The sequence below is a fragment of the Marmota monax genome, unplaced genomic scaffold, assembly GCF_021218885.2.
Source record: "Marmota monax isolate L192 unplaced genomic scaffold, Marmota_monax_Labrador192_F-V1.1 WCK01_AAM20220418_F8-fsc00090, whole genome shotgun sequence".
Taxonomy (NCBI): domain Eukaryota; kingdom Metazoa; phylum Chordata; class Mammalia; order Rodentia; family Sciuridae; genus Marmota; species Marmota monax.
Genome location: NW_026695219.1, coordinates 3,372,252 through 3,399,005, shown reverse-complemented (window position 1 = coordinate 3,399,005; position 26,754 = coordinate 3,372,252). Strand labels below are relative to the sequence as shown.

General features: G+C 35.2%; 1 protein-coding gene across 1 annotated transcript in view; it reads right to left on the bottom strand.

The window, feature by feature from the left end:
- Wdr64 (WD repeat domain 64) overlaps positions 1–26,754 on the bottom strand; it is a 135,580-nt gene that overhangs the window by 57,942 nt on the left and 50,884 nt on the right. Inside the window, exons 9-10 of the mRNA XM_046432506.2 lie at positions 14,630–14,709; positions 4,316–4,455 (exon numbers count right to left, since the gene is read on the bottom strand). Of these exons, the coding sequence (XP_046288462.1) occupies positions 4,316–4,455; positions 14,630–14,709 (220 nt within the window). The remainder of the gene's footprint in view (positions 1–4,315; positions 4,456–14,629; positions 14,710–26,754) is intronic.

The following is a 26,754-nucleotide window of genomic DNA, read 5'->3' as shown; positions in this document are numbered from 1 at the left end:
AAGGTTATCTCTTCTGTCTCTTCACAATGAGCACAAATGACCTCAATTTTTGCTAGCAGATATCTTATTTTCCTTTCAATTTTCTAGAGAAGACTCCCATAATGTTTTAGTTTTACTCTCAAAATCCTCCACTGTCTTTCCAGTATCATTTAAAAATTTTCAGTTTTTATTATTACAAAAGCAATGAATATTTACTGTAGAGAACAGAAAATAAAAGGGGAAAAAAAAAACCCCAAAACAAAAGAAAATACTTGTAATCCATTCACAACCTTGTCTCATAGTAATAACCTCTAAAACATCAAACATCTTGCTGATAATCCTTACTGATAATGTAAAATATACAAATATATATTTTAAAATAGATTAATTATATCCTCTTTCATTGTATCTCATATATTATTTAGATATTTTCATATCAGTATTCATTAATGTTAAATGTGTAAGTGGAATTTCTGTTATGCAAAAGGAGATACCATAAATCAAAGCCTTTTTTCTCTTGAATTTTTACTTTCTTGGCATGTCACATTAATTATCTGTTTTCAACAATATTGAGGTGTAATCCACATGCTGTAAAAGTCATCCATTTTAAGTGTAAGGTTCTATGAGTTTTATTGCATTTAAACAGTTGTGCCACTATTATTGTAATTCTGTTTTAGATGGTTCCAGAAAGTTCTAATTCTCTCTCTCTTTTTGAATTTTTTTGTAGTTTAGATGGATACAATACCTTTATTTTATTTATTTATCTTTATGTGGTGCTGAAGATCGAACCCAGGGTCTCACACGTTCTAGGCAAGCACTCTACCACTGAGCTACAACCCCAGCCCTCTAATTCTCTTTTTAGAAGGGGACAAAGTGGAGTAAAATCTTTGAAATAGGCACCTTGTATATACAAAAGATGAACCTGGGCAGTAGTCCCTTTTATATGAGGTACTGCTGCCCAGTTTCAGTTACCTGACCTTTCGGTTACCTGCAGTCAACTGTGGTCCAAAAATATGAAACACAACAAAATTATTTAATGGAAAATGCCAGAAATATATCTTCCATCATCCTCTATCCTGCCCAGATGGTGAATCATCCCTTTGTCCAGTTGCATAGTCACTGATTAGCTATATCAGTTATCAGATCCATTGTAGTGGTAGCACACTGCTTATGCTCACAACGCTGACATTATTATGTTTTAGAACCATTATTTCTTATAATGGTTCTAAAACACAGGAGAATAGGCAGGCATGGTGGTGCACACCTGTAATCTCAGCTACTCAGGCAGGAGGATTACAGTTTCAAAGCAAGCCTCAGCAACTCAGCAAGGCTGTATGCAACCTAATAAGACCTTGTCTCAAAAATAAATAAGTAAATAAATAAATACAAAGGGCTAGGGATGTTGCTCAGTGGTTATGCACCCTTGGGTTCAATCTCTGGTACCAATAAATAAATAAATATTTTTAAAAGGTTGTTTCAGTCAGTTTTGTCATCGCTGTGACCAAAAGACCTACCAAGAACAACACAGTGGAGAGAAAGTTTATTTGGGGCTGACAGTTTCAGAGATCTCAGTTCACAGATGGACAACCCCATAGCTCTGGGCCTGAGGTAAAGCAGAACAGCACAGCAGAAGGGTATGGTGGAAGAAAGCTGCTCAGGATATGGAAAGGAAGCAGAAAGAGCTCCACTCACCAGAAACAAAAATATGTACCCCAAAGTCATGCCCTCAGTGACCTACCTCCTCCAGACACACCCTACCTGCGGAAGCATGGTGTTAATCCATTCAAGTGGGTCAATCCATTCAAGTGGTGTAAATCCATTCAAGTGGATTAATCCATTCAAGTGGATTAATGCATTGATTGTTCTCTAACCCAATCATTTTACCTTTAAACTTTCTTGCACTATCTCACACATGAGCTTTTTGGAAGACACCTCATCTAAACCATAACAAAGGGTTGCAGATATAGCTCAATGATAAAGCATCCCTGGGTTCAATTCCCACTATTGCAAATGAATAAATAAAACACAAGAGAGTGATGCTGGCAATTTTATTACAGTATATTGCTATAATTGTTCTATTGTATTATTATTGTTATTTCTCTTACTGTGCCAGATTTATAAATTAATTTTTTTATCTTAGGTGTTTACTTATAGGAAAAAAAAAGCAACAAAAAGGACAGAGTACAGTCTTTTGTATATACAATGGAGCAGGCATCCATTGGGAGCCTTGAACTGTATTCCTGAAGATAGGGGGCACTACTATAATCTCTGCATTACTTCATTTATAGGGTCATGCACGGTTTAGATGACTGTGTTTTTACCACTTTGAATGAAGTGCAGAACCCTTATTTTCATTTGGGTCCATTTAATCATCCTATTTTTAAAATATAGTTGTCTATTTTCTCTATATACATTGAGCAACATGTCACAAGGTGTAATAAGTTTTATTTTAAACATGAAATATTAAGAAATACATGAGAAGTAGGTTAGGATATTGTACTTGCCCTACTTTTGCCCTTTTCAATGTTCTTTTTTACTCCAACCCAGCACTATGTGAACATGCCAGTCTGTTTTTAAGCCTTTCCTTCCACTCCTGTTTCCTCCTTTTAATTCCTACTTATCAAGGTTTTGTTTTGTTTATGGGTATTATTCCAGTATGTTTCCTTTAAATTGCACTTTTGTCTTCTCTGCTGCTTGCCTTTAACTTTGTTTATGAAGGTAGAAAGACAGTCTGAGGAAGAAGCTGCTGCCAGGTTGGCTACACTTAGCTACTATGTAGCCATGTGACCTTGTACAAGTTATTTAGGTCTCATTTTCTTTCACCTGTGTAAAACTGATAGAATCATTTCATATAGTTTCTGTGTGTATGTGCACTTATTTGCACATAGGTGCTAGGGATTGAGCCCAGGGCCTCTTACATGGCTAAGCAAGCCTAGTCCTCTAAGGGTCTCAAGGGATTAGTCCCTTGTCCTCTAAGGTCACTATTAGCATTAAATGAGTTGGGCTTACAAAATACTTAGCACAGTACATGGAATTTGTTATTTTATAAATAATAGCTATTATCATAATTTATAGAAAACTTGGATGCTAATGTAGTTAAATTTATTTTCCCATCAGCTATAGATGCTATGCTTAGAAATTACCCCCAAACTATATGAATATTCACCTATATTTTCTGGAAAATTCTAGAACATCTTTAGTTTTATCCATAACCCATATAGAATGTATTTTGCTGCATTATTATGAAGTGAGGACCTGATTACATTTTTTTTGCTATACAGTTAATCAGTTTACCCAACATTTATTGAATAAATCATTCATCGCTCATATATTTGAAATGCTATCTTTATCATATACAAATTCCCACACCCATATTTACTAATTCCTGAAATCTCTGTTTTCTTTCATACATGAAATGAAATTAATAATTCCTGCATTGTCTACCTACTGCTGTTTTATTCATTGTGACTTTATGTTTTTATATCCAATTGAGAAGTGTCACCTTATAGTTATATCTTTCAAGGTTTCTAGGATATTCTTGTATATTAATATATTAACTAATACCAAATAATATCAAGTACATAGATTAATTTGATGAAGACGCTCTTTTACAGTATAATATTTCCATGTAGAAACATTCATGTTCTTAAATACATCAGTAAAACTTTATAGTTATCTTATTATTAATCATGAATATTTCCTATTAACATTATTCCAAAATATGTCATACTTTATGTAATTAAGAATACTGTTTCTTCGACCATTTCTTCATAACTAGTTATTGGTCTTATATAGAAATTTATCTTTTTTATAAATTGCTATTATAACAAGACAACTTATTGAGCTTTTCATTTTTAAAAATTTTAAGTTGATTTTACTCTTTTTCAAGCAATCACATCATTTACAAATATAGTAATTGGATATTCTCAACCTAATCTTTATACCTCATTTTTCCTTGTGTTACATTGGCTAGAACATTTAAAATAGTTTCATGATGACAGTGACAGAAACATTTATTTATTTTTTTCTTTCTTTAGTGGTGATGTTCCCTTCTTTAATGACAGTCTCTTTTGTTTTGTCTACTGAGGATAACATTGGCTTCCCAATATTGTCTCCTTTTACACTTGTTTTAAACCTGCCCTTTCTTAGGCTACAATCAACAGAAATAACATAGAAGCTCATTAATTCTATTTTCATACTAACAATATTTTTCTCAGTGATTATCCATTATTTCATTCAAATATCATATGCACCCTAGGTCTTCGAAGAGGTGATTTCAGGAAAGAAAGAAAAAAAAACAGATTTCATTTTGATTTTGCTATTTTCTTCTTGTTACCTTTGCAGAAGAAAGGCTGATGAGGTGTTGCTCTTTCTCATTGGTTACCATCTCGGTGATGCTGAACATGTGTCCCACCAGTTTCCCCACGGGCTTGGTGCTGATATTGGGGTGCCACAACCGGAGGACTTTATCATCTCCTAAAAAGGAGGATGGTGAAAGATTATTTATTTTCTCAAGTGGTCAAAATTTAAAAATTATCTCTCCCATTCAATCACATCCTTTATCCTTCTTTTAATAAGTAATCACAGCCCATTTCTTCCAGGACAAATTCTGTGATTGACTTGCTAAGGGCCTAGCCTTGATCTGTATCTGCTGTTTCTTGTCAAGGCTGTTTTGTTGTAATTGTATTTATACATACAAATGTGAGTTCTCATAAATATTTGATGAGTATTTTTCTTGATTCAATACTTTCCTACTCCTTCATGCATTAATGTATTATTTATGCTTTATTTATTTCCAAAAAGTATTTAAGGCAGCTGTTCTTTTATTTTCACATTCTTAAATTATGCAAACATTATAATAATAAGAAAAATCAAGGTAACAGGAAAACTACACATAATATCTACCACTAGAACAAATCAACTGTTTTTATTTTTCCATCTTCCCTTCTAACACATATCCATAAGCTCATATAATTTATAGGTAATTACTATCATGGCACAGACAGTTGTTTTTTTTTTTATGATCTGGGTACATGGTAGAAGATTTAAATAGTAGAAAAGAGTATAATTTTTGCAAAATAAAGTCTTTTCCCCATAATTCCCATAATCCCTAGTTCTACTCCCTCTAGGAAATCAGTGTCAACTTTAAAAATATAAATCATATATGATTCTGGATATGTTTTTATGCCCATTTTTTAAGATAAAAATCTCACTATTTGCCCAGGCTGGCCTGAAAAACTTGGGCTCAAGTGATATTCCTGCCTCAGCCTCCTGAGTGACTAGGACTACAGGTGTACACTACCAGGACCAGCTCTCACTATGTATTATTTTATGCTCATGGACGACTGTGGGTCCATGGCCTCATAATTATCATTTTAGTTGCAATTGTACCATTTTGTTCTGCTTTTCAAAAATTATTTTCATTTTAACTGATCCATAGTAATAATGTTTCATATATATATATATATATATATATATATACACACACACATATATGTGTGTATATATATATACATATATATGTGTATATATATATATATATATATATATACACACACACATATATGTGTGTATATATATATACATATATATGTGTATATATATATATATATATACATATTACATTGTCACATTTTAGTATATATATACAGTTTGAAATGATTGGGCTAATTGTCATATATTACACCTCAGACATTTTTTGTGTGTGTTGGAAACATTCAAAATCCTCTCTACTCACTATTTTGAAACATTCAATTACTTGTTGTCAACCAAAGCTATCCTACTGTGCTACAGAACATTAAAAGTTATTCCTCTTGTCCAACTGCATTTCTGTAACCATTAACCATCTATTATTCACCCCCCCCCCACCCCTCACACACCCTTCACAGGCTTTGGTAACCACAATTTTACTCTCTACTTCTTTGAGATCAACATTTTAGCTTCCTAATATAAATGAGAATGTGTGGTATCTGTCTTTCTGTACCTGACCTATTTCAGTTATAATGGCCTCCAGGAACATCTATGTTGCTGCAAATCACAGGATTTCATTCTTTTTTATGGCTGCATAACCTTACGTTGCGATTTAACAATTTCTTAACCATTTGTTCTTTCACCATTCTTAACCATTAAATTATTTAGATCTTTCTAGTTTTTTAATTTTTTTTTTCAGCTGTACTGTAATGTACACTTATTTGCATGATTTTTTTTCTTTTGGGTTATTCACTGAGGATAAATCCTCAAGAGTGGGATCATTATATTAAGGGCTATAAACATTGTTATGACTTTAAAATACTGATGGGTTACTTTCCAAAATAGTTGTACCAAATCTCAAGGCTACCAGTTTTGTTAGACTCTGGTCAGCACATGAATATTACCATGATTTAAAATGTTTGGTGTTTTAGTAGATCCAAAATGATATTTTATTTTTATCTCAATTTAATTTATGATAGTATTATTTTCTCCTATACATATTTGCTAATTTTATCTCCTTTCTCTGTAGATTGTTTGACCATATCTTTTTACCATTGATCTATTACAATTCCAATGGTATGAAAAATAAAATTTGAGTGAGTTTGTTACAGCAGCCTGCATTATCAGAACTAACATGATTGTAATCCATTTATGTCTTTAAAAAGAGTAACTTAATCTATGTGTAATAGTTTCTAACATATGAAATATTTTTAAGATACTGGATTTTCTATTTTACCAACAACTCATTCAATGTCATCCTGGAAGTTGACTCATAAAAATAGCAAATAATTTCAAGTTGAGATCCTAGAAATTATATAATCCAACCTTCTTATAAGAAAATAACTCCTAAAGATTAAGTTATTCTAATCAAATGATTTAATTTAGTGATTCAAATATATTCTGCTCAGAAGCACACAGCAGAAAATGAAATCGAGTTAGGATTATTGTGATGCATTCCTGAGCATCTTACATATTACCAAGGACCTTTAGGCTACTAGACAAAAAGATTATATAATAGCATTATAATTATATATATATATATATATATATATATATATATATATATATAAAATATATATCTTAAGTTATTAAGAATAACAATTTACATGAACACCTGAAATCCAACATGGTAATCTTATTTAATTTGGTAATGTGTTTGACCATGCAAAGGAGCTATTTGCTGATATATATTGGGCTATTTATGTAAATAGACTTCTCCATGTTGAAAGAGCCAGTAGAGGAAAAATTGGACGCCAAGATAGTCAGATATTCAGAAGCCAGCCAAATGTGATAGGTTCAGATGCTTCTGTAATTCAGATTATTTTGTTGGGTCCCATGAAAAAGGAGCATGGTATATTTTCTACCCTATTCTTTCTCTATTCATCCTTCCAGTGTTAGTATAGTAACACAACTCCAGCTGCTAGACTCTAAGTGATTTGAGGCCAGAACTTTTTCTTGTTTACTCTGGTATTTCTGGTGTGTAACATATAGTAGGAGTTCAACTAATATCTATTGAACAATTTCAGTAACTTCAGTGTGGATATGAATCAGAAGCTTTAACTATCAAGGGCTAAAGGACAGGGGAAACATGCATGTAAATTGAAAATAAATCTTTGTTGAACATTTATCTAACTCCTCTGGGAAAGTGAACTGCTTTCATTTCAGAGACTCTCGGATCCTGAAATATTACCAGAAACAGGCTGGAAAAAGCAGGGAACATCTGAATCTTAGTTTCTGTTTCTCAAGTAACTTCTATGGACTGAATCATGTTCCTTCAAATTTTATATGTAGAAACCCTAATCCTCACTGTGATGGTATTTGTAGATGAGTCCTTTGGGATGAGGTCATAAGGACGGAGTCCTTATGATGGTCCATATGTGAGGAACCAGACAACTCTCCACTGCTCTGTCTTTTGAGGGCCACAGCCAGAGGAAGGCCACTTATAAGTCAGGTGAATAGCCCTCACTAGGAACTGACCATTCTGGCACCTGGACCTTGGACTTCAGCCTCCAGAACTATAAGAAAATAAATTTCTGTTGTTTAAGACACCCAGTCTCTTATTACATTATAGCAGCCCAAGATGACTTAAAATATCAATCCAGATATTTTAAGGACTATGGTAGATGAGTAAGTGGGATATTTCTCAAATTTAAGATTTCATGTTATCCTTATTAATAGCAAGAATAAAAATTTCTTGAGAAATTACCGTACACTTGCTATTTTGCTAAATGTTAAGGATACAAAGAAATTCCCTGTTAAAAGTCTACTTTGCAAAAAAAAAAAACCTTTTAGACTTAATTTTAATATTTCCTCTCTAGCACCTTCCTTGATCACTCTCCCCGGGCCCTGATGGACTTAAGACTTTTTAGTGTTCTCAGAGTGTTTTCATCAGACTTCTTTTATAGCACTAATCCTGATTGATTATAGTTTTATGTTTACATATCTGCTTATTGTTTATCCGATGAGTCTTTGTTTTAGTCAGCCTTTTCACTGCTGTGACTAAAAGATCTAACCAGAACAATTTTAGGGAAGAAGAGTTTCATTGAGGACTCAAGGTTTCAGAAGTCCTAGTCCATTGAAGGCTGGCTCCATTCCTCTGGGCTCAAGGTGAGGCAGAACATCATGGTAGCAGAGTGTGGCATAAGGAACCAGCTCACATGGTGATCAGGAAGCTGAGAGAGAGGTCTCCACTTGCCAGATACAAATATACACTTAAATCCACACCCCATCACTTCAATTACCACTCAGTTAATCCCTATCAGAGGATTAATCCACTGATTGGGTTAAGACTCTCACAACCCAATCATTTCTTCTCTGAACCTTCTTGCATTGTCTCGATAACTGAAAGCATGAGCTTTTGGGGGACACCTCACATCCAAATCATAATAGTCCTGTATTTCTGTTTATGACAATCCTTGACAACTATTAAGTGCTTGATTATTATTTGCTAAGTAAAATGAGTTGGTTAGCAGATTCTCTTATGAAGTGGTTAAGAATGCATATTCTGGGTAAGTCAGTTTTGATTTGAAACCTATCTCCATCATTCCCTAGTTCTATGATATTGAGTAAGTTGCTTCACCTAAGTGTTTGCATTTTCTTATTTTTATAATGGGGATAAATGAACTTAGGTCATAATTTTATCATGAAACTAATTGAGATTGTATATATGCAACTGAAAAGATCTTGGACTATAAGTTGAATATTATTACCACTATTATTATCATTTTTCTAGGTCCCTTCCTTGAACAGAGCATTCTACAAAATGTTTGGAAGAGAGTGAGAGAAACTCTTATAGATATATGAAGCAAGGTCCCTGCTTTTGAGTGTTTATAATCCAACAATAGCAGTAAGGCACACAAAACATATGGAAGGAAAGTAGGTATTCACAGAAAATGTCAAATATGAAGACAGGATTTTATATTGCAAATAATATATTATGACTCATAAGGAGCATGTCCTGTTTCTTTGTTATTTTTCTTCTCTTTTTTAACTAAGCCAAGATTTAGATAAAGCCACTCACCAGAGGATTTTCTTTCTTTTAGCAAGCTCTTATCTCAGTTGGTGAGTCACTTGATCCAAGTACATTGCTTTTCATGAAATGAGCTGGCTCAGTTCAGAGATGAATACAGAGGAGAGAGCACCTCTAACAAATCAGATGATAGTGGTCCAGGAACAACGCAAGGCTGGGAGCAAAGACAACTGACTCAACTAGATAACTAGTTGTGCAATTGTGGAAAATTGTTTATAAGTGTCCCTGCATATTTAACCTGCTCAACTATGCTTCGCAAAACAGCTCTTATTGTATATTTTGAGTCATTGGCCAGTACGTACTGTACACTTCACAATGTGCTTGGCTGAGTCACTAATCAACAAGAGTATTCTCCTGGGAAAAACATGTTTTCAGTTATTGAGAATTTGCATTTTCTACTAATAGAGGCTTCAAAACTGTGAAATTTAATAAATTATGCATGGTGAAATGTATTGGTTTCTTGCTGGTCATGCTGTTAAATGTTTGATTTCTTTTGCAAAGGCTAGAAAAACTATAACTAATAAGTTTTCAAAGCTGTAGAGCAGGATTTTATAATATAATGAACACTGAGTTTAATGGAATCATTTAAGTTCCAGAACTTTACTAAACACATTTCCCCCAGACATGATTAAAATGCTAACATTATATTAAAGCTGGTATTTTGTTTGTGTGTGTGTGTATGGGGCTATTGGTGATTGAACTCAGGGGTACTTGACCACTGAGCCACATCCCCACTCCTATATTGTATTTTATTTAGAGACAGGGTCTCACAGAGTTGTTTAGCCCCTCACTTTTGCTGAGGCTGGCTTTGAACTTGCAATCCTCCTGCCTCAGCCTTGCAAGGCACTGGGATTACAAGCATGTAGCCAAAGCTGGTGTTCTTAAAAGTTTTATTTTCTTTTAAGTGAGAACAAAGGGCTGTCCAAAGCACCTGGTTAAGATGAATGTGAAACCATTATATGATGATTATATTTTAAAAATTAAATCTCAGTTTGGCCACATATTTAAGTACTGTTTTGTCAAAGGGTTTTTTTTTTGGGGGGGGGATTTGGGTTGAAATAGAGTATTAAAATTTTTCCTAATAATAAAGACTTGCAATGGTGGAGGCAGAATCTAGTGGTTTGCTTCTTAGGCATTGCTTTCATTTGGATCTGGAATGTTCCCCAAAGGCCCATGTGCTAAAGTCTTAGTCCCCAGCTTGTGATGCTATTGGAAGGTGGTGGAACTTTTAATAGGTGGGACCTAGTTGGAGGAAGTTAGGTCATTGGAATCATGCCCTTGAAGAGGACATTGGGTCCCTAGACCCTTCCTGTCTCTCTCTTTGGTTCCTGGTTGCCATGAGATGAACAGCTTCCTCTGCCACATATTCCCACCATGTCATACTGAGCCCTACAAGTCCAAACCAACAGGCCAAGTGACCATGGACTGAAATCTCTGAAACTATAGCACAATAAGTCCATTCTCCTTTCAATTTGATTCTCTCGGGTATTCTGTCACAGTGATAGAAAGCCGACTGATTCAGTCATGTTTGGTGCTCCATTTCCACCACGCTGTGCAATCCTTCTTTCATCTCTTGGGGCACCCACTACTACTTTGTCTTGTAGTCCAGGCCAGGAAATGTCTCCATTTCCATTGCCCATGATAGATCATACATCTTGTTGGGTAATAATTAGCAATGAGCAGTGAAATGCAGGCAAGGTCACAAGTGTTCTTTTAAATTACTTTAGGTTCTTCTTTAAACTATGTCCAAAGTAAACAAGAAAGTGTGACAGTTAATTTGTAGAAAGGAAACAGAAGCAAAAGGAGCTAATTGGGAAATATGTCAAAAGAAAAGGATTAATGGGATTAACTCTTGATAGGGTCCGTTGATATTGACATGAAGTTAGGAATTATGGCTAAAGGTGTCTCTATTTATCTGGGAAGGAAGATTTTTTTAGTAGTTTAGGTGCACTAAGGTAACTTCTGACCAGCAATTGACCCAATGACCATATTAATATGGGATTGACTTGTAGATGAAGCCCCCCTAAATAGGATGGCCACCATGAGAGTTCCAGAGAGGACCAACTAAGGTAAAAAACTCCACTGCCCAATGTGAAGGAGTTGAATATCTAATTGGCGAAGAGTACAGAAGGTGGTCCCCAGTTCTGGTAAACATCAAACAGTAATAAAATTGGGGAAAAAAGAAAATTAGCATTTTCTTCTTTGTTGTTCTCTGCTTGGAGACAGTCTACTCTCTCCCTTGAAAGTGCTTTCTATTTAAGCCTCACTTTTATCTTATTTTATTTCTACCTCACTTTCACTTCTAATAAAGTTCTCCTGCATGACTTTTGGTGTCTGAGTTTAAATCTTCTTTCACTAGAGCACAAGAACTTAGAGTTTCGGCTCCTTGCTTTCCTATGACAATTAAGTGTAAAGACAGCTAAACTCCTACTTCAGGGGTAAGTATATCTCCCCTGAGAGCACAAAGCGAATTTTTTTTTCAAGTATACTATGCATTCGAACTTAATACTTAAATTTGTGCTCAACTTTAGGCCTTCTACAATACTTACTTGAAATTAACTTATAGTTAAATTATAATTATAAAAATAATATAGCATTCTTTTGGATAGCAAAACAAGTAAAAACAATGTATTAGAAATTTAGTTATAAACTTATTCTTAAGTTTAGTCATAGCCTGGCTACTAATAAACTGTTTAATTTTCAATATTTAATCTCTCCCTGTTGCTTATATTTTCCTCAATGAGGAAACTGAACTACATGCTTTCAGAGATCCTCCTGACCTAAAATACTATGGTTACAATTTTCCAAGAACTGCCTGTTCTTAGGAAGGTAAACTAAAAATATATTTTGAAAAATCTGGGACCCAGTTTGTTAATTAAGTATTATTCTAATAAATAGTTATTGCTTTCACTCAAGAAAACAAAACATTAATTTAAGTATTAACTTTGAATACACAGTATACTTAAAAAATTAGCTTTGTGCTCTCAGGGTATATCTCAGATAGATATACCTATTCTGAAGTAGGAGCTTAGCTATCTTTACACTTTATAGTTTGCAAAATAGGCACTTTAGGGTGAGGCAGCTGACTCTAAGAAGAATCCAGGCATTGCCTGCCGTGAGTATTTGGGAATAAGAATTGAAGGTATCTTACCTGGTAGGGGCCAATAGCACTCACTCATTTAACATCTTGGTTCTTTTAATGGGTATTTTTGCTCTAATGTCTTTAGGCAAATGATATATTTACTAAATTTTATTTTATTTTTTAAGGAAAGAGGTTTTTTAAAATTTTCTATTCTTACTCTTTTTAAACTTTGGTTTTGCAATACAGGACATTTTCTTGACGTATATTTGTTTATATTTCTGCTTTGCTCACTTGCATCTTACCTATAAGTCTGCTTACCTATAATGCGTGTTAGTCTTCCCCCTCCTGAAGGCAGTCTGGGATCCCCAATACCCTTCCTCTCTAACTAGATCTTTTCCCATCAACAGAAGGAATGCCCTCTTGGGTGTTTAATTAACATTTGAACTTTAGGTTCAAAAATTGAGCTTTTGTTTGCTTAGATGGAAAATCCACCTAAGCATCTTCTTCCTCATATCTGTGTCACTATGAACATAATGATGTTTTTCCATTTCCCACCTTACAATCTACAATATCATTCTGCATGAATTGCCTTATGAATCATTCATTTCCAATTTTTTTGCTTTGTTTTGGATTTTTTATTTTGTTTTGCTTGGTTTTTTTTGGGGGGGGGAGGAAGGGTTGAACCTAGGGTCTTACTCATGTTAAGCATGCACTTTACCACTAAGCTACACCCCTAGCCCCACTTCCAGTGTCCTTGAAATTTGCTTTTTCTTTTCTTTTTCCATGATACCCATGATAATTTAGACCCTCTCCATCTCATTCATGACAGCGGTAACAGCCTTCTAAACACAACCTCAGATTTCTTTATTCCAACAAAACCTTCACACATCTGCCAAAGTAATTTTGCCTATGTATTATAAGTGGACCGAATGGATATTTATTGAGACCTTACTACGTGCCAGGCATGTATTAGCTCAATTAATCTCAAACACTACATGATATGTTTTTTCTTACCATTGATATCATTAGCAAACACACATTGAGCACTTACTGTGCAGAAGACACAGTACTAAGTACTTTATTTAAATTACTTGAATTCTTTTGAGCAGATACTACAGTCAACTCTACTTACAGATGAGATTGAAATTTTAGGGAAATAAACAATCTGCCCACCACACTGCTTGCGAGTGAATTCGTACCTAGACAATCTGACTCCAAAGTGCAGTAAAATAAAAAGTCAGTGTTATAGTGGAGGAGTTTGCATCTGAAAAAGTGTTTCAGGTTGGGCGTGGTGGCGTACACCTGTAATCCCAGTCACTTGTGAGGCTGAGGCAGGAGGATTACAAATTCAAAGCCAGACTCAGTAAAAGTGACACACTAAGCAACTCAGTGAGACCCTGTCTCAAACATAAAAAATGAAAAGGGCTGAGGATGTGACTCAGTGGGTGAGCACCCATGGGTTTAATCCCTGAAAAAAAAAAAGAGTGTTTTGGTCCTCTATCTTTCCCCTAAAACTTCTCACGATGTCATCTTTCCCCTCTCAGAAGATGACCTTGTTTCCCATCTTCTACCTTACTTGCCCCTAGATAGTTGGTATTCAAGGTTCTAAACTTGGTCCTCTTCTCTGTTAACTCAAAGTCATTAGCTCTTGACCTTTTTGGTCATGGAATCCTTTTAAGAATTTGACAAATTTGGCTTTATCCCCCCCAAAATACGCAAATAAAGATACAAGCTTTGTTATATTTTAGGAAGCTTTAAAATTTAGGAACTCATGCTCTCATTTGTAAAAATAGGTTTTTACATGGATTAAAGCTCTAAAAGTAAAACCATAAAGCCAAATAATAAAAGCAAGTTAAAATAAAATCTAGAAAATCTTGTTTCACCGATTCCTAGGCTGAGGAAAGCTTTTCTAAGTGTGTCCCCAAGTCAAGAAGCCACACAGAATGCGACATACAGATTTGACTTCATAAAATTTTATAAATTCCCTAAAAGGTTATTCCCAGCAGTAAAATAGGAGAGCACTCTTTGCAAGGCAGAAAATCTCTTTATGATGGGAACTGTCCTCTTACCTCCAGTGACAACCACATTTGCTTTTACACAGTAGCAAAATGTATTTGCTCCTCTTGGCATAGCAAACTCTCTGACAGGCCTGGAAAACAAACAGATATAAGATATCTACATTTTTCTTTATAAAGCTAATTTCAACTTATAAATTCTATTTAACATACTCATTATTAAATGGTTTGTAAATCCATTTGCTCACAGAAAATGTAAATAATGATTGAATCATTACTGATCTACAGGATCTACTTACTCCATGCAGACGTCCACGTGGCACGGGTTTGGGCCCCAGCTCTTGGTGCAATTGGGAAGTGGTGAAACCTTTAAGAGTTGGAGCCTCATGGGAGGTCTTTTGGTCATGGGGGTGTGTGATTGAAGGGGTTTGGAGAAACCCATCCCCATCCTCTTCTTCTCTTTGCTTCCTAGGTGCCATGAGGTGAACAGTTTGTTCCATTATAAGCTCTCACTATCATGGCGCTGCCTCTCCATGGTCAACTGACCGTAGACTGAAACTTCCAAAATTGTGAGCCCAAATAAATGTCTTTTAAAGTGTATTTACCTCAAATATTTGTTACACCATTTTTAGTTTACTGATGTTATAGAAACTGGTGGCTTATTGGATTTGGCCCTTAGGACAGGATTTTCTAATCTGGGCCTGAGATGCAAGTGCAGACTTATAATAGCTCCATCTCATCTCCTCAGTATTATGACATTTTTTTTTTGCCCCTAATGCTTTCAGCATATTTTTTAGTTCTTAGGGGAACAAGAAAAAGAAATGAACAAATAAGCTCTGACTGTGCCATGCATTAAACCAGGCACTTTATGTGAGTTAACCCAAATTAACTTCACAAATGGGAAAGCTTGGGCTAAAGAAGAGGTTATGGTAATATATTTAGTGGTCACAGAACTAGTGAATGCTGGGACAGATGCCAGTTCTGTCTAGCTCCACAGCAGTCCTATGGAAGGACACTATGTCTTTCCAACATAAGCTGCCTCTGAGTTGGCTGACTAATGAAAAGTAGTACTGAGTGGTTAGTTGCTCATCTCTCAGAAACGGTCAAGCTATCAAAGGGTAAAAAGTTCAACTTATGTGTTACAACAGGCCAATGTGTTCCATATAGTATAATTAATTGCAGATGTTCATTTTCTTTCTGGTACAAAACTCCATTTCTGAAATTTCCATGCAAAATTATAACCAGAATGGTAATCGCTTCTGAAATGGAAATTGTTTTTTGAGAGAATTTTTTTTTCTGCCTTTTTGGGAGTTGTGCTGGCTTCGATTTTAACAGCTGGCCAATTATGTATTTGTATAAATGCAGTTTAATCTGGCTCAACTTGAAACTCATTATAGGAAACTGCAGAAATGGGAACATGTTGAATCTGGAGAGGGAAGCAACCCAACTCTTACTCTACTTCGATGACTCTCCAGTGGCCATGGCAGTTCAGGAAAACATGATTATGCTGAACACTCAACAAACCTCTTCAGTTTCTACATTTAGAAAGAGAGTGATCTAAGTGAGGAAGACATTGAAAAGCTCAGACAGAATCCGGCTGATCAGATCAATGATCACTGTATGCTGAGGTTGTCTGAGTATTTTTATCTCACAGTTTCCTGACTCTCAGCTGCTTATGTCACCAACAAATTCCAAGAGATAGGGTAAATACTAGGAAGCTTAGAATTGGTTTCAAAGACAGACTCCAAACTATTGCAAAATAGATGCTCTTTTGGAGCAAAGACTAGAATATACTGGTTAGTTAGAAAATTAAAACCTTCTAGATACTTTAATTGTTCATAACTACTAAATAGTAAATATATAGAATACTATGAATAGTAAGAATTTAAATGCCCTACGATACCATTACAAATTAAAAATACATTCAAACATGCACTTTGAAGGAAACATATAAACATATAAACATATAAAAACATATAAAAAGATGCGTTAAACCCAATAGAATGGCTGTTACTCCTCTCTCTGCCCCGTGTACGAATGAAATGGAGTAAACAATAAAAAGGAGTAAAATAAGATAGGAATAGTGTGAGAGTATGATTAACTCAACTCTGCTCTTGAGCTACCCCTCCATGAATTAGATTTGCCTAGAATCACATTAGTTGAAGGGCATATTTTCCATACAAAAAGAGAAGGTAATTAAAGGGGAGATTAAAATGTATATAAATTTCTACCTAATTTTTAAAAAAGGTTGCTATCTCATTTAAAACTTAATACAAAAATTCACAACCTGATTGACAGATACTAACGCTTGAAAAAGGGGACTATGGAAACCATCATCACTTGTTTCCAAAGGAAAACAGAGAGTTCTTTCCTTTTCCTCCCCTGTTGAGTATTTATTATTCTCATGGACTGTGTCAGCACATGGAGTTCAAAGGTTTTTTTTTAAATTCTTTTCTTCATGAAAGGCTTAGACAACTTAAGCAAACAATAATACTTTCAATTGTTACAGCATTTTATGCTTTTCAAAGCACTATCACCCATCTCAGCTTATTTGAGCACCACAGATGTGAGATAAGAAAGTTAAGACTATTTCCAGTTATAAATGAGGGTAGTAAGGTTTAAGTAACTCAAGTAATGTGCCCAAGACAACGTGCCCAACACCTATATGGCAGAAATGACATTAGAATTCACATCTCACCAATTTATTCCTTCACTCATATTATATATTGGTAAAAAGTACCATGTAGACAGTCCTCCCAGTCAGAAGCCTGGCAGTCACCTGAAGCATGGACATTTTCCTCTGGGTTTTTGCATGAGTCTATCTTCTCCTCATGCTATCTCTACTTACAACTTATTTCTTCAGAGCAGTTTTTCCTGCCTTCCAACTTCAAATATTGTCTCCAATGTCTCTCCATTCTCATTCAATTCCATCATGCAATCACCTAAATTTGTGTTATTTATTTGTTAGTTTATTATCTGCTTCCCACTAGAACATGAGCTCCATAAGAACACATTTAGTGTCTTTTTGGCACCGTTATATCCCTACTTGGAATAGTTAGTTTCTGGTCTTTCAAAAATATGCAATCAATATTGTTGAGAACAAAAAAAAAATGAGGCAGTTTCCTTTCATCCAGTAGGTAACTAATTCTTCTCATCCAGTGGGTTACAATTCTTATAAATTTTGCAAGAATCTGGTCTTTTTTCATCCTTATTTCCACTGGTTAAGTTAAAGTCCTCATCATTTGTCTTCTGAAGTATACCATAGAGTCACTAATTGTTCTCCCTCGTTTTTATCTCTCTTTTCCCAATCCATTTTTTCAACCTTGATGCTAGGATGAGCTACTAAAAAACATACATTATCACCTCCCCCATTTAAAGTATTTAATGGCTTCCTATAGCTTTTGGTTTTAGATTCCAACTCTTTAGCCTGATATTTTCGAGATTGGTTTGTCTCGCCTTATCTTCCCCTACTCTTCTTCTCCCAGTGCTCCAATCACATGAACCATTGACAATTTCCAGAACTCACCTTCTTCTTTTTTACTTCCATACTTTGCAACTGCCATTTCATTAGTGTGTCTATTCATCTACTCCACTGCCATTTAATTGCTTTGCCTAGATAACTCTTACCAATTCTCTAATACTCAGCATGTGTGACAACTCTTTCAGGAAGCCTTCCCTGATTTTTCTCCCCCCACAGCCTACCTGAAGATGCTCTTGGCATTCTCTTCTGCTCCCACAGTCCTCTCTTACATCTCCATCAAGGCACTATCACCCTTTGTGGGAATCATTTATTAGTTTTTCTCTCTCGTTAGGCATTAAGATCAAAGACCTCATCTTACTCATCTTTAAATTCCCAGCACCTAGTGTGGTTCCTCAAACACAGTAACTCATCAATATGAATTTTCTCAAACAATGAATATTCAGATTCTTGCTCCAGAATTTATTTGGGAGTCATCTATGTAGACTCGTTCAAATTATGAAACAATCAGAAAGAGAATGTTGGATGCATCACTAAATTTAGTACCTTGTAGCGACACACCCTAAAACATAATTAACTTGCAATAAATACAAAAATTGAGGCATGACTAGGTAAAGGGTATCTTACCTAGTCTTGAAAGGGAGAAGCTATAGAAAGGTCAGAATAATTCCGTGGAACAGATGTTATCTGATCCTTAATCAGTCGTTGAGGTGGGGGAAAAGGAAAAAGAGGGTAAGAGACTGTGTCAGGTCCCAAACATATACAAAGTCCCATAATGGGGTATCCAGGAAGCAGTAACAAGCTCAGAGATCTAAGTAACTAATTTCAAGAGAGTGAGAGATAAGATTGGGGGGGCGGGGTTTACAGGAGACAAACCACAGATATGCTCTTTGCAGAGGATAGAGATAAGTGAAAGATGTTGAGACAGCTCCATGTCATCTTCAGGGAAACATGCTAAAATTTGACAACAGTTTTGACAGCAATAAAACTGAAGCAAGAGGGCTGGGGATGTGGCTCAAATGGTAGCGTGCTTGCCTGGCATGTGCGAGGCACTGGGTTTGATCCTCAGCACCACATAAAAAATAAAGATATTGTGTCCACCTAAAACTAAAAATAAATAAATATTTTTTAAAACACCTGAAGCAAGAGACCAATTGGAGGTAAGAGACTGGAGAGTGGGAAGCATAGAGATAAAGAAGATAAGACCTATTCAATGAGTGTTTATGAAGCAATGTAGACAAATTGGTGATCCATGGTTTGTGGGAGTTGAGAGTGAAGAGTCATGTGAGATCACCAAATTTCTGGCTGGGGTGATAGATAGATCATGCTGTCACCAAACAAAATATAATATGCTGTTGTATGTATGTATTGAGAGGTAGGGGAAGTCAATTTCAAATATGGTCATGTGAATTTGAGAGGCTATGAGATATCCAGGTGGACATGGTGAACAGGTATACTTACATTCAAACTTCAAGAGAGCTTGGGTTTCACCAATGTATGGATATTGGTGTGTTGGAGAAGAGGTACATCACCCAAGAAGAGCATAGAAACTGAGACAAAATGTTGAGTATGGAAAGAACTCCTGAAAATGCCACTATTTAGGACAGACACAAAAAGAAGAATCAGAAGGAAAAAGAATAAACAGTAAGATACTAGGAGAAAATCTGCCTTTGCAGAAGCCAGGAGAAAAGTGTCTGCCTGAGTGAGATGAATACCGAATGCCCCAAGCCAAACTTGTCCACAGAAAAAGATGGGGAGAAGCTGTGTTAGGAAGGATTATGGAGGAAATGAGCAAGATCAAGGAAGGGGAGGCAATTAATGCAGAGTCCTTTCCAAAAGTTAAAAGGGAAGAAAAGGCATAGCATAGTCATTGGGAGGATGATATTGTAGACCAAGGAAAGAATTACTCAGATCTGAAGAGACTTAAGAAGCAATATAGGTTGAAAATAAAGAGAGTGGGAAAAACGGATAGAGCAAAGAGTTGAACACAAGGTTACCAATGGAAAGTTTTCATACCTCAACCTCTGAACAAAAACAAAACAGTAAAGATAGGGGTGACCAGACATGATTTTGAAAGGTAGGGTGTGTTGGAGAATTCCTCTTGGGATCTCAAGGTTTTGTGTCATACAGGACAGTGAGAAAACTTCAGTGGGGAATGGAAGGAGGTGAAGTCTGGAATAGTTACTGAGGGGCATGGAAGAGCAGATAAACCAAGTGTGTAAAAGGAGTGTAATTCAGGCTCTGCTCAGCAGAGGGATTGAGGTGTTTCTGGCTGGTAAGTAGGCAGACAGGGACTGAGGGCAACGAAGAATGCTGACATGAAGCTCAGATGATAAGCCTTGGGTACAGGTGAGTAAGGAGGAAAGAGAGAAAGGTCAAGGAGAAGACTGACAAGATGCATGCAATTGAGAGAACCAAGTATCAAGAGACACTTCAATGAGATCATTGGGAGGTTTAGTGGGAATTAGAGCATTCAAGAACTCTAAAGGTAAGGAACAGAGTCTCAGGGATACTGGAAATTTCTGAAGAGATTAGTTCCAGGTGCTGTGAGTTAGTACCTGCCAATGTTGTTGGACTAATCCTTTTATTTCTATTTTAAAATGTCTGCATTGATACTAGGCAACTAACACATCAATATAAAGATACTTGAAGAAAGAAGAAATTAGCCATTTCACCCATCGAAATTCAGACTTAGCATGTTTATTGTGGCTGCTATAGTTTTTCTTGTTAATGAAATCATTGCCAACTTTACTTTTTTTGTACCTTCTGTAAAACTCATTGTTATCTTTTTGAACTTGCCAGAGGGCTATCACTTATCACCACCTTTTCTGAATTTATTCCATGCCTATAAGCATAAACAATTCAGTTGGCCTTTAACACAATGATTTCCATTGTTAATTATTATCCTATGTGATAGCGTGCTAGTAAATGTTTCATATTCATCGTGGGCCAAGGAGGGGAAAGGGTCATTGCCTTCTGTTTGTTTGTTTGTTTTGTGGTACTGGGGGCTGATCCCAGAGCCTCACACATTCGAGGTAAGCACTGAGCTATATTAGCCTTTAATCCGGAAACATATCAATTAATAACAAATAACTAGTTCATATGACCTTTGCCTCTGAGTACTTAAAATCTAAGTGGGAAAACAAGAAATACAGACATAAAATTAGTAGTATGCTTAAATCAGTCCTTGATCCTTTTAAAAATTTTTACTTTGAGACAGGGTGTCACTAAGTTGCCGAGGCTGGCCTCCAACTTGTAATCCTCCTGCCTCAGCCTCCAAGAAGTTAGGATTACAGGTGTGCACCACCATCTCTGGTGTGTTTGCTATTTTCCATGGGTTATTTATTCCTATTGGCCAATTTGACATCTTTGAACATTATTTTGGGAAAAGATATATAGCTATACACCATTAGGCAGGATTTCTATGTTCTGGAGGATACAAAAACCTCAAGAAGATAAATAATAGTAAATTAAAGTAAAATAGGTGTGAAATGATGGGTTTAGGATATTTACTGCCTATATTTTTAATTTAAATAAATTTTTTATTTATAAATTTAATTTTTGTTAATGGCAGTGATTAACAACAGGCTTGGCAATCAGCTCTCATATGCTGACACACCCTGATTTCAGCATACCACTGATTTTATGTCTGTATTTCTTGTTTTCACACTTAGATTTTAAGCACTCAGAGGCAAAGGTCATGACTTAAGTATATTTATTAATTATTTATTATTAATTGGTATGTTTCTGGATTAAAGGCTAAACTACAGGACCAGTATCCATTACTAGTTGCCACATTACCTATTGCAATTGTCCTGCTAAATATGTTCTGGAAACATTTGTACTGGTAAAATCATTGCTGTTTGTTAGAGTCACTTCGAAATGAAAATGATCTAGATGTTTAAGTAGAAGGTATGTCTTTTATAGGACCCGAGGTCACATAGTACTTGTATGTTTTCACAATGCTTCTCTATAACCAAACAAATGGTTTGGTTATAAATGTTTCATGAATTGCCCTCAGAGTATAAAATCAAACTGAATATAAAGTTGCATCTATTTCTTAATTAAATGTTTCAGAAATGCACTTCTTTAAAATGTCATCATGTTAATCATTAGCAGTTAATTACATTACTGAAACTCTGTAATTAATTATGCCATATAAATGACATTTGTGGAATCAGATTTGGTGTCAAGAAATGAAACTATTTTTAACTTACTGTGAAAATTTTTTAATTCATCTCTCAGTGCAATATATTATATACCAACATAAACATTTTCAGCTTTTTCTAAATGAGTATAAAATGTACAATTTTCCAAAAATCTGAGGTAGTCAATCATCTTAGAGATATGATATCTGTTCTTCCATTAAATAGCTAATGGTTATTCCATTATTTAAATTAAAATCTTGTAATTTAAGGAAATTCTGCCTTAAAGATGTGCAAATGCTATTTTTTCTTTTCCTTTTTTTGTGAATTCTGTTAAATAGCTCAAAAGGATCTAGAAGGAATCATTGTATTTTGTTAAGGGTATAAATGACTATTTCCATTTTTTCTTAATACTGCTTTATACTTAGTATGAAGGGGTAAAGAAGCCAAGTCATCTACCTAGGACTTAATTAAATTTCAACATTCACTGTTTATATAGAAAAGGTACAATAAGTTCAATTTTTAAAGTTCTTTGTGTATTTTGCTTAGCAGTTCTTTATCAGATATGTTATTTGCAAATATTTTTTCCCAGTTAGTGGCATTTCTTCTCATTCTCTTGACAGCATCTTTCAAAAAGCAAGTTTTTTTTTTCATGTCAATCATGAGTCACATTACAAGTGTTACCAGGTGTTTGTTCATTACTGTTATTATAATATATTTTCAATGGTTTTACATTTCTAATTTAATTCTCTCATTCTGTTGTCTGACTCTGAACTGCTAACAGTGTAAATGGTAATTTAAATAAATGATGACTTTGAAAAGGAAACCTCTCTGTCTTTCATCTCACAAGATTTCCAAGTTTATTTTATTTAAATAAATGTTATAATAATTTATTGACAGCCCTTTCCTGGAGGGGCAGACACTCTGGTGCAGGACCACCCCTTCTGACCAGTGGACTACCCATGGGAGCCCAGATCCAGCCCAGACCACCCACTCCAGCCCATGGGATCCAGGCTCTCGTAGGCCTGCCAGAGCCTAGCCTCTGGCACAGGACCGCCCCTTCCTACCAGCAAACTACCACAGGAGGTCAAGCCAGTGGCCCAGATCCACCCACTCCAACTTAAGCAAGACCCAGATTCAGGATGCAGTAGCATTCCTTGAGGGACAACAGCAGGGTCTGGAAGCCCAACATCAAGGTGAGGTACAGACAATCTGCACAGCTACTACAAGAATATAGGGAAGAAACTGTAATATTTTAGATCCACGCTGCAAGAAAGGAAGACACATAGACAACATGAAAAGACAAGAGAGGAAAGTGCCCCAAACAAACCAGGACACTATAGTAACAGAACCCATGGACAGTGAAGTTGATGAAATGTCAGAAAAGGAGTTCAGAAGGTTCATAATTAAAATAATCTGTGAATTAAAGAATGACCTAAATGAGCAAATACAAGCAAAAACTTATCACTCCAACAATGAGATAAGAGAGCAAATACAGGTAGCAAAAGATTACTTCAAGAGAGAGATAGAGACTCTGGGAAAAAAACAAACAAACAGAAAGCATAACCAACAGACTAGATCACTTGGAAGAAAGAACATCAGATAATGAAGAAAAAGTATACAATCTGGAAAATAAAGTTGATCACACAGTGGAGAAAGTTAGAAACCACGAACAGAACATCCAAGAATTATGGGACAGCATCAAAAGACCAAATCTAAGAGTTATTGGAATAGAAGAAGGCACAGAGTTCAAACCAAAGGAATGCACAATCCTTTCAATGAGATAATATCAGAAAATTTCCCAAGCATGAAGAACGAATTGGAAAACCAAATACAAGAGGCTTACAGGACACCAAATGTACAAAATCACAACACATATACACCAAGTCACATTATGATGAAAATGCCCAGCATACAGAATAAGGATAGAATCTTAAAAGCTGCAAGATAGAGGAATGAGATCAAATATAGGGGGAGATCAATTTGTGTCTCAGCAGATTTTTCAACCCAGACTCTCAAAGCCAGGAGATCGTGGAACAACGTATAACAAATTCTGTAAGAAAATGGATGCCAACCAAGAATCTTATATCCAGCAAAACTAAGCTTTAGATCTGATGCTGAAATAAAAACCTTCCTTCTGTGATAAACAAAAGATAAAAGAATTTACAACTTGAAAGCTGGCACTACAGAACATCCTCAGCAAAATATTCCAAGAAGAGGAAATGAAAAACAATGATGAAAATCAGCAGAAGGAGGGATTACACTAAAGGAAAATCTAATCAGAGAAGAAACCAAGTCACATTAAATACCAAAAATAAACAAAAATGGCTGGGAATACAAATCATGTCTCAATAATAACCCTGAATGTTAATGGCCTAACCTCACCAATCAAAAGACATAGACTAGCAATTGGATTAAAAAAAAAAAACCAACACTATGCTGCCTCTAAGAGACTCATCTTATAGAAAAAGACATTCACAGACTGAAGGTGAAGTGTTGGGAAAAATCATACCACTCACATGGACTGCGGAAGCAAGCAGGGGTTTCCATCAATATATCAAATAAAGTAGACTTCAAACTAAAGTCAACCAAAAAGGAGACTAAATAATATGCTACTGAATGAACAATGAGTTGCAGAAGATATCAAGGAGGAGATTAAAAATTTTTTACAGGTGAATGGGAACACAGATACAACATATCAAAATCTTTGGGACACTATGAAAGCAGTTCTAAGAGGAAAGCTGATTGCATAGAGTTCATTCCTTAAAAGAAGAAAAAGTCAACAAATAAATGACTTAATATTACATCTCAAAGCCCTAGGAAAAGAACAAATCAACACCAAAAACAGCAGAAGACAGGAAATAATTAAAATCAGAGCTGAAATCAATGAAATTGAAAAAAAAGAAACAATTGAAAAAACTGACAGAACAAAAAATTCAAAAAGTTGTTTTTTTGAAAAAATAAATAAAATCAACAGACCCTTAGCCATGCTAATGAAGAGAAGGAGAGAGAAAACTCAAATCACTAACATACATGTGAGAAAGGGAATATCACAACAGACACTACAGAAATACAGAAGATAATTAGAAATTATTTTGAAAACTTGTACTCTAATAAAATAGAAAATATGGAAGGCATTGACAAATTTCTAGAGTCATATAATTTGCCCAAATTGAATCAGGATGACATACACAATTTAAACAGATCAATTTCAAGTGATGAAATAGCAGATGCCACCAAAAGTCTACCAACCAGGAAAAGCCCAGGACCAGATGGATACACAGCCAAGTTCTACATGACCTTTAAAGAAGAACTAATACCAATACTCTCCAATTTATTTCAGGAAATAGAAAAAGAGGCAGCAACTCCAAACTCATTCTATGAGGCCAATATCACCCTGATCCCCAAACCAGGCAATGACATATCATAAAAAGAAAACTTCAGACCAATATCTCTAATGAACATAGATGCAAAAATTCTCAATAAAATTCTGGCAAATCAAATATAAAAACATATCAAAAAGATTGTGCACCATGATCATGTGGGATTCATCCCAGCAATGCAAGTTTGGTTCAACATACGGAAATCAATAAATATAATTTATCACATCAATAGACTTAAAGATAAGACTCATATGATCATCTCAATAGATGCAGAAAAAGCACTTGACAAAATTCAGCACCCCTTCATGTTCAAAGCAAAAACTAGGGATAACAGGAACATATCTCAACATCATAAAGGCTATCTATGCTAAGCCCCAGGCCAACATCATTCTAAAAATGGAGAAAAATTGAAGACATTCCTTCTAAAAAGTGAAACAAGAGAGGGATGCCTTCTTTCACCACTTCTATTCAACATAATTCTTGGAACACTGGCCAGAGCAATTAGACAGACAAAAGAAATTAAAGGGATACACATAGAAAAAGAAGACTTCAAATTGGCACTATTTGCTGATGATATAATTCTATACCTAGAAGACCCTAAAAGTTCCACCAGAAAACTTCTAGAACTAGTAAATGAATTCAGCAAAGTAGCAGGATATAAAATCAATACCCATAAATCAAAGACATTTCTGTATATCAGTGACAAATCGTCAGAAAGGGAAATGAGGAAAACTACCCAATTTTCAATAGCCTCAAAAATAAAATGAAATAAAATAATCAACTTAACAAAAGAGGTGAAAGATCTATGTAATGAAAATTACAGAACCTTAAAGAAAGAACTCAAAGAAGACCTTAGAAGATGGAAAGATCTACCTTGCTCTTGGATAGGCAGAATTAATATTATCAAAATGACAATACTTCCAAAAGCACTATACAGATTTAGTGCAATTCTGATTAAAATTCCAATGACATTCCTCATAGAAATAGAAAAATCAATCATGAAATTCATCTGGAAAAATAAGAGACCCAGAATAGCTAAAGCAATCCTTAGCAGGTAGAGTGAAGCAGGTGGCATCACTAAACCAGATCTTAAACTATACTACAGAGCAATAGTAACAAAAACAGCATGGTATTGGCACCAAAACAGGCTGGTAGACCAATGGTACAGAATAG